This window comes from Berghia stephanieae, chromosome 2, assembly GCF_034508935.2.
Source record: "Berghia stephanieae isolate SIO BIC M18660-M18661 chromosome 2, UCSD_Bste_1.3, whole genome shotgun sequence".
Taxonomy (NCBI): Eukaryota; Metazoa; Mollusca; class Gastropoda; order Nudibranchia; family Aeolidiidae; genus Berghia; species Berghia stephanieae.
Genome location: NC_088361.1, coordinates 44496096 through 44506095, shown reverse-complemented (window position 1 = coordinate 44506095; position 10000 = coordinate 44496096). Strand labels below are relative to the sequence as shown.

Sequence of the window (10000 nt, the reverse complement as noted above, 5' to 3'; positions counted from 1 at the left end):
CGAGTTGGTTTTTTCTTCTTCTTTCTATAGTATACATTTTAGGAAAGTATTTCTTTCAGTGTCCGTTTCAATTATATCCTTTGTTTAAAATATGCTTCATGGGCTTGACGACAGGGAAAATCTAATTTTGGCCATCAAAATGATAATCTGTATGGTCATTTGGTATATCGTTGTGCAGGATTTCCGTGGATAAAGTCAACAGGGATTAGTTATCAGGAAAAATAAAATTAAATGTATTGTCACAACATTGTATTTGTAGATAAGTAGAATTCGTTCTTTAGGACCACAAGGTGCATGGAGCTAGAGTTTATCTCAATTTCTTTAGCATGAAACTGTTTCTTTGGATTGAACACTAGTCTACTTTCCGTCAGATCTAATAGACCTATCAACCCAACCTATGCTGGTTGAACAGAGGGATCAAGAAAAAAACAAACAATTATTTCATCTGGAATCATAACTGTTCCTTTGCTTGTGATGCAAGCGCTCTAACACTCGTGCAACGATGCATGAATTGGTCAATTTTTGCAAGCATGTTCATTTTTAAAACATGAATCTTCCTTCAGCACACGGCTTACTCTACCAAATTACTTCTTTTATTATAATTTTTTTCTACCATATATGTTGGATCGACTCCCTCTCACCGCAAACTTTTTTATTCTCTACCGTCCTCTGGCACCTCTCTTCTACTCACTTCAATTACTATTATTATTATTATTATTATTATTATTATTATTATTATTATTATTATTATTATTATTATTATTATTATTATTATTATTATTGACATAAGTGCCTGTTAAAATGTAGCTTCTTTTCAAAATATTCTTGTACTTCCAAACTAATTAGCAAAATCTGTTTTGGACTAATCATCTTTTGTAATTCGTAGAACAAATCTAAATAATTGTAAAAATCATTAATGCAATTTGTTATAATATAATTATTATTGCATTCCATTTACAATAGTTTTATTTTTTATATTAGGCTTATGAGTTAACATGGTGATAGAACGGAATCATTTGATTGGGAGGTTTGGGGAATAATTATATGCGGTTCTGAATTGTTCATTTGATCTATGCTACCAATCCAATTAAGTACCGTGGAATGTGTTTTTGTGCTTTCCTCTCCTGGTGATAACAATGCAGCATAACATGTTTTTTGGCACAAATTATCATTGATTGATTATGAGGGGTTGCAGAGTTCGAAAATTCGCTCGAAAACGGAGTTGGTACGAAACGAAATCGGGCTTTTGTTTTTCAGATTTCCCTGTCAACCTAGAAAATATTGGGTGATTGTTGATCAGAATATCAGGTCCCAATCAATACAATGTTGTTATTGTTGTTGTTGTTGCTGTTATTAATTACTGTTGTTGCAGTTTTCGTTGTTGTTGCTTTTTTAAAAATTTTGGTTTTTGGCTTCTTTTCTTATATTTGTCGTTTGTTTTTCTTTTTTCTCTCCTTTAAATCAAAAGTGATATAAATGCAATTATTGTTCTCTTGTAAGGATGTTTTTGAATAGATGAACATTTTGACCATCACGTAATCCGATGATAAAATAAACCACTATTGATATGTCAAATCCAATGTGGTAAACAACTAATCGCAAATAAAAACAGATATATTAGTGTATCGTAAACCATATTCTCAAAGGGGGGGGGGGGGGGGGGGACTCAAACGAAGGATCTACAGGTCAAGTCTTGTCTTACATGTTAATAAGTTTTGGTGTTGGCAAAAGATCCCATGTAAGGCGCTTTGACGAAATAATGGATACTGTATAATAGCTCCAGTATTTTTAATGCCTGTTGCAGCAAATCAATCTCTTTTCTTTATCGTTTTGTTTTATTCACGCATACCCTATGGAAATTTAAGATGATACTGCTGTGCGGGACAGAAGTTTGACAACACAAAAAGATATCCCGCATGTGGAATGTACTGGAACAGGAAATCAAAACAGCCAAAAAAAAAAAATAAAACAAACAAAAACGCAGAAGAGTTTTTCAAGCATTAAGAGATGAAACGGGCACAGATTTTATCCATCGTAAACTGACCAAAAATGAAGTCAACAGACAAGTTTTTGGCCACAACAGAAAAAGAAAATCGTGAGTTGTATTCAATAGTTCAACCAATGAAATAGATTGTTTCCATGAGCTCTACTAACGACAACTCACCAGAAGCTACACAAACCTAAAAAATGACGTCAAACTGTAAGTCTTAGAGGGTTCTAGTGTCAGGCGATACGTTAACGATGGCTACGCACAGATCGTAGCCATCGCTATGTTATAGCCTCATACTGAAATCCAAAAGGACTGGCAGTTTGACGTCATTATTTGGTTTTTGCACCGCCTAGTGAGTTGTCGTTAGTAGAGCTCATGGAAACAAGTTCTTTCATTGGTTGAACTATTGAATACAACTCACGACTGGCATTTTGACGTCATTTTTTGGTCAGTATCAGGCCATAACTTTACGAAGGCCACGCACAGATCCACCTCAGTGCGCGTCTTGTTCGGAAAAAAATAAGAAAAGAAAAGACAAAACAAAGACTGAACACGTCATTGTTACAAACATCCCAACAATTAATTGCGTTTATCATCACTAATCAAAGCTTCAATCACAAACAACAAAACAAGAACCAAAACTAAACAAACCGCATTTCTTTTTCATTAATTTTATCCAAGAAACTAGTATGGACGACTTTCAAGGTGTTAAAATCCTGACCAAGATATTTCAGAATACGGTCAGAGTTGAGATATTTTGTCAAGTAGCGGGTCAGTTTGATAGAGATTGCGTTTTTTTTTAATCGGTTGGGTCAGAGTTTAACTATACTCTATCGCGACCTGATAATAACCTGGAAGATTTGTATGAAACATCGTCAGACAGAGCAGGAAGAAAAATACAAGATAATATCACCTCCCCCACCACCACCATAAAAAAACAAAACAAACAAACAAGCAAACAAACAAAATCCATCTCGACTGGCCCAACATTAGGCAGGTTATTTTGTTTTTTGAATGTTTTCTTTCTTTTCTTTTTCTTTCTGATTTGTTTTTTTTTCTCTGTTTCACAACACCTTTTCAGGTTTTTGTTTGACACCAGTACCTGCTCACTAACTCGTGACTGCTTCCTAACTCGTGACTGCTCCCCAACTCGTGTCTGCTTCCTAACATGTGCCTGCTCCCTAACTCGTGACTGCTCCCTAACTCGTGCTGCTCCTCAACTCGTGTCTGCTTCCTAACTTGGGCCTGCTCCCTAACTCGTGCCTGCTTCCTAACATGTGCCTGCTTCCTAACATGTGCTGCTCCCTAACTCGTGCCTGCTCCCCAACGCGTGTCTGCTTCCTAACTTGGGCCTGCTCCCTAACTCGTGTCTACTTCTTAACTTGTGCCTGCTCCCTAACTCGTGCCTGCTCCCTAACTCGTGCCTGCTCCCCAACTCGTGTCTGCGCCCCAACTCGTGTCTGCTTCTTAATTTGTGCCTGCTCCCTAAATCGCGCCTGCTCCCTAACTCGTGCTGCTCCCCAACTCCTGTCTGCGCCCCAACTCGTGTCTGCTTCCTAACATGTGCCTGCTCCCTAACTCGTGCCTGCTCACTAACTCGTGCCTGCTCCCCAACTCGTGTCTGCTTCCTAACTTGGGCCTGCTCCCTAACTCGTGCCTGCTCCCTAACTCGCGCCTGCTCCCTAACTCGCGCCTGCTCCCCAACTCGTGTCTGCGCCCCAACTCGTGCCTGCTCCCTAACTCGTGCTGCTCCCTAACTCGTGCCTGCTCCCTAACTCGTGCCTGCTCCCCAACTCGTGTCTGCTTCCTAACTTGTGCCTGCTCCCTAACTCGTGCTGCTCCCTAACTCGTGCCTGCTCCCTAACTCGTGCCTGCTCCCCAACTCGTACCTATCCCTAACTCGTGCCTGCTCCCTAACTTGTGCCTGCTCCCCAACTCGTACCTGCTCCCTAACTTGTGTCTGCTTCCTAACTTATTTCTATCCATCGATCAATGACCTGTGTGACCCACCGCCTACAAACTGTGTAATGTACGGATGATTAAATGGGCGAAAAATGAATTAAAAACCAAAATTCTCAGACTTTAATTTTATAATATGTTTAATTTAGGACTACGTGCGGCTATGTGGTCTTGTGGTATGATAATCGCTTTCGGATCGGAAGGTCCTAGGTTCGTGCTTCGCTTGGCACATAGTTGAGTCCTTGGAAAATGCTCTTTACTCATATTCTCTCACCGAACTCACATGTAAATTGAATACCTGGCCGTTAACAGCATTGTCTATGTCGAAAAAAAATAAAAGCTCATTTAATACCATTAAGTATTTTAGAGTGATAAAATCAACAAAATTTCATATTGTTTATCGGTTTTGTTTGACTATTTAGCATCTGATTCATCCCAAAATAATACCGTTTTGATACGATGGGTCACGTGTCACGTCACAAATTTTGGACTAAATGTCGAATCCGTGGGTTAACGGGTCCCATAGGGATTACTTTGTTTCAAGATAAGTTACGAGAGGGGCATTAAGGATGAAGACAAAAGATGGTTAACATTTCGTAACTCAATACACTCTCCATGATATTTCGTTGTAAAGCAAAGATCTCGATTAACTAGTAAAGTGTCGTGCTCTGGAAAAAACACGTATTAAAGGCTTTGGCCAGAAAACACGTCCTTCAAATATCGATTGATTTATATTTTAACCCTCATCTTGACAGAAACTCTTGAAACCTGAGACTGATTTAAACTATCCTCATTTTGACAAAAAACTCTCAAACATGGGACTTTCGCGAAGTCCCAATTTTGAGGATTTTTGCCAAGATGTGGGTCACTTAAATCGATCGTTATTTGAAGGACTAGTTTTCTGGGCGAGACGAAATGCGTTAAGCATTGTAAGTGCTTATTTGAAAGAACTTCTGGGAACTTGACTCATTAAAGGCTATACATTTCGAATGGGTGGATTAGCTCAAAACGTTTGGGTCGTCATGAATTTCATCCATATTAAACTCAGAGCGCGATATAGGCTGTGAGAGATGCAGGGAGCAATTGTTTTCTCTTCTGAGCGTTGTTTCTTTTTGGATAATATATTTATCCATTTATTCTCCCCCCCCCCCCCCCCCCCCCCCCCCCCCCCCCCCCCCCCCCCGTGAACGGATACACATTGTATGAGTTTGTATGAAAGATACCATCAGACAAAGCAAGAAAGAAAAGTACAAGAAATAAGACCATCGCAAAAATCAGTCGACCTCGACTGGGGATCGCATCTCAGACCTTCTGATCACCGTACCCCTGTGTGAAGAATATAGTATTAAATCTGTCCCAACTATCGGGAGCCTCTGTGGTGTAATGGTAGCACGTCTGACCGAAGGTAATGAGAAGGTCTGATGTTCGATCCCCAGTCGAGGTTGACTGATTTTTTGGGATGGTATATTTCTTGTATTATTCTTTCTTGCTTTGTCTGGTACCTTTCATACCCACTTTGTCAGATCTTTATCTTACACCGGTGGCTGCTCCTTAATTTTTTAATTTTGTAAACACAATGTATACTTGTGCATAGCTATTACAGATAGTATGCGCATGGCTAAGAAGCTCACAACATTGCCATCCGGAAGTATAACAAACCAAAACACAAAATTATGTGTAACCTTGAACGTTTATAGTCTCGTTAATACAGTTTAGAGAGGAATACTCATAAACGCGGATGGCAAAAAGCAATAACAAAGACACGAGTGACGTCAACCTCATGCTATCTATAGGAAAGGAAATAAGTAGTATTTCACACCGTCACATGTCATAACCTCTGCGTCTCAAATACCCAATTCTTTAATTTTAATTGTGCATGAAAAAAAAGTCTTGGCTGAGCATATCTTTGTAAACTATGATCTAGGGTCATTTTGGTCTCAAAACGGAGAATTTCTAACACTCATTTTATAAAGCCTTTCATTGGCATTGTATCTATTGAATTGGGTTAGACAGGGATGAAACTATTTTCATTATACCAACGGTGGACGCGGAATTCACAAAATGAAAAGGGCTTTTATGTGTAATGTGATATGAAATAGCACAGCTAGTTTTTGCAGAGCGCGTAAAGCATTTCAAAAACGCCATTGAAAGAGATAGTTGGAAATACGAGAGGTATATATATATATATATATATATATATATATATATATATATATATATATATATATTATATATATATAATATATATATATATAAATAAATAAATAAATAAATAAATTATATATATATATATATATATATATATATATATATATTATACATAATGTGTTATAAAGTATTGGTTATGAAATGTGAGATTTTCGGCCACACAATGTAAACACTTACGCTACTCGACTTATCACATTTTAAAGAGTCAGGTTCAGAAAAATAAAACCACTAATTTGGGTAATTTTACTTTACATTCTGCGATTAACATGGTATTGTAATAATATAAAGACAACTGGCAACAAGTATCGACTGTCATTACACCAGTATGTATGGCATGGAAAATAATAAATATTAAACATTGATAACGCGCATCAACCCCTTAGTGGCTCTGATCGCAAATGATAGTTAGCGATGTTTGTTTTGTTTTGTTTTTTAACCCGAGGCCAATTTAACTCCTGGGTCAAGCTCGCATAAAATTTAAATTTCAAAATTATCGCCAAAATTTTTCCTCGTATCTCAATTTAGACATGGATAAAAATAAACTGAGAACCGTGGGCTGAGAAAATTGCTTACCCCCCCCCCCTCTCTCTCTCTCTCTCTCTCTCTCTCTCTCTCTCTCTCTCTCTCTCACACACACACACTCACTATATATATATATATATATATATATATATATATATATATATATATATATATAGCCACGACATCATAAGATATCGTCGCCAAGGCATTCCACGAAGGAATTTAGAAATTTCATCAAACAAGATGTCTAATGTCAACAGGAATCACCCATGTTGTCCAAGTGAGCAAATTGAGGGTTAATAAATAATCTTGCTCAAGGGAAAAAAAAAACGAAAGTACATTGAAACGGGGCTCGAACTCGGGACCTTCTGGGTCACAGTGCAATGTCTTAACCATTCGGCCATTATATATGTAAAACAATAATTACTTTATTTCTTGCTTTGTCTGGCACTGTTTCATATACATTTTTTTCAGGTCCTTATCTTACACCAGTGCCTGCTCCCTAATTTGTTACTAGTTTTTCAAAGGTAAAATATCTTTTTAAAAAAAATCTCTCTTTATCACATTTATTTTTCTTTTTAAATCTAAGCAATACTCACCATTTTGATTGTTAATTCTTTTTGCCACACGCCGATACAGTAATCAAAGTGATGAAATAATTACTATGACAATAAATGAATTGTGAGGTTATTTGTCATCGTAGAAAATAATATTTTCAGCCATTCCGAGTGAGTGTAATTCCGGTATAATTGTGGCTCGTTTTGTTTTGTGAAGATTCCAATACAAGTATAAAATTTCAATATTCATGCACATCAAATAAATACAAATATTATTATTTTGTAATTGGAATTAATGCGTAAATAAAAAAATAAAATATTCCAGTAATCCTCGCTACAAGTCTTTGAAGTATATAAATATATGGATGTTCTTAAATTAAATCATAAATTTCAATAAAGCAAAAGAAACGTTTCAAACGATGTCACGGTCACAATAAATGGAAGGAATAAACGAAGTTATTATGATATTATCGGAATAGTCAAAAGCCAGCATAGAATAATGTATTAGAGCTTGGGTTACCAAAGGGACGAAATTAGTGGCTATCACAAACGCGAGCGAGGGAATCTCGAGCGTGGTCTGAAGAGCTCTCTCATTCATTTTCTCGCGCTCCAAAGGCTCGCTTATGTGTTTTTCTTTTACTTTTCTCTCTTCTTGTTCATGATTCATTTCTACGCAAGCTTTGCTTGACGCCCACCTCATTGACACCTGACTTGCTTGCCTACGTCATTTCTCTTATCTTGCTTTCTCCTCGCCGTTCACTACCTCTCGCATCCAGTCGAGCTGCCTCAACTTATTCGCTTTAAAAGCTTTGTTTTTTTTTTTTTTGTTTTTGTTTTTTTTAAAGCTTCTGTCGTAAAAATCGAATATATTTGACGTCCTTTAAAAATTATTGTTATTATTAACCATTTTTAAAAACAAGTGTAAGATGAGCAGCCATTAGAAGTCTACTAGTCAAACACACATACACATCAACATACGTACACACCCCCATACACAATGGCAAAATCTCTCTCTCTCTCTCTCTCTCTCTCTCTCTCTCTCTCTCTATCTATCTATCTCTCTCTCTCTATCTCTCTGTCTGCCTCTCTCTCTCACTTTCTCTCTCTCTCTCTCTCTCTCTCTCTCTCCTCTCTCTCTCTCTCTCTCTTTCTCTCTTTCTCAAACATGAAGTCTAGACGAGTTCAAAGCAGCTGCCATGTGGATTTCCAACTTTAATTTTACTTTTTGAACTTGAAATGAGTTAGACACCTTTGTCTCCTCCAGTCAACGGTGGTCGTGCCAGTCGGAAATTTAAAAGAAGAATCACATTGTCATTTGCTTGCTGACAAATATTCTCCACACATTATGTCAATCAATAATAAAATGAGCTGACCCATAAACATTTTGAGGAATAAAAACGTTTCATTATCATCTGGCCGCGAGGATAAGGAGGGCATAACCCAGATCTGTGTGCTCTTTACCTTTGAATAGGGTTGCCTTGAATTCCTTTCACTCAGATATCGGAGGGAGACGTGAAATAATATTGATATAACCTGAGATAGAGTCGAGCAGGAGGTTAGGCCAAATACCAAACACTTAAAATCGTTAAATAGAATCGGTCTTGGAAAGGAGGGAATAAAAGATGTCACAATAAGAGTAAAGACGTGTTACATCTTACACGAAGTTCTGAAGAAAACAGACGAGGGAGACATTGTACTCAATTCAAGCCTATATTATTATTGCGGCGATGTGGTTCAGTGGTATGACACTCGCTTTCGGATCGGAAGGTCCTGGGTTCAAGCATTGCTCGGCGCAAAGTTGAGTCCTTGGATTGGGCTCTTTAATCACATTCTCTCACCGTACTCAGGTGTAAAATGAGTACCTGGCAATTAATAACGTTGCCTATGTCGGAAAAAAAAATTGTAATACATATCGCCTAACAGGCATCAAGTCTCGTTTTTCATGTTACGTGAGGCTGTTGGTCAGGGATCCCTTGTAAATCGCTTTGAGCACGTTTAGTGGATATTGCGATGTATAAAAGCTCAAGGTTTTATTGGCCAAAAGAAGATTTAGGATTTAGTAACGTTCCGTTCTTGTAATGTCATGTTCTAGGATCCTTGCATTGTAGCGTTTTGGAATCCTGGACGTTTACCTATTAGGGTTCAACAGTCGTGACGTCACTTCCCTCGTAATGACTTAGTAACTGGTTCTAAACTATCGCAATAATGGCGGACGCCCTTATGAAATACTTCTCCGACTAGCATAAAAGTGTATCCAGAGGAGAAAAACATTATAAGTCATGTTTTGATTTTTATACAATCTGATCACATAACATGTGAAAAAGTTCTTACTAGCATGAAGAATAAAAAAAGTACCGATTTTCTTTGTTTAGAACCAAGCTGCTGGTTGCTGGGCGGACGTGACATCAGACTATTGAATCCTTTTGCCAGAGTAAACAATACTTTTTTTTAATTCTAACATCAGATGATTTTAATGTGTTTATATCTGATTGAAGGGGAAACAAACATATTAATGATACCACATATCTGGCATAATTTATCTCTATGTAACGCTTGACATTTTCACGTCACAATAATCCTTGTTAATTTTAAAAAATAAAATTTAAAGTTGAGCTTTTATATAGGGCAATATCCACTTTACGCTTAACCAAGCGCTTTATAAGGGTTCCCCAAGGTTAGCAAGCAATTGCTTGTCCCTTTCACGCTATAGAAACCGGGATAAACTCCTGTTCCATGGGTCCAATGGTTCTGAAGGAGTACTTTT

At 37.5% G+C, this 10000-nt stretch overlaps 1 protein-coding gene across 2 annotated transcripts in view; it reads right to left on the bottom strand.

Moving 5' to 3' along the window:
- The window catches only part of LOC144964952 (PDF receptor-like), a 265877-nt gene that overhangs the window by 144399 nt on the left and 111478 nt on the right, over positions 1-10000 (bottom strand). The window contains exon 1 of one of the 2 annotated variants that reach the window (XM_078899764.1): positions 7279-7824. The exons of the other annotated variant lie outside the window; for it this stretch is intronic. Within the exon in view, the coding sequence (XP_078755890.1) occupies positions 7279-7281 (3 nt within the window). The 5' untranslated portion in view covers positions 7282-7824. Of the gene's footprint in view, positions 1-7278; positions 7825-10000 lie in introns of those variants that run through there. 2 annotated transcript variants of the gene reach the window in all.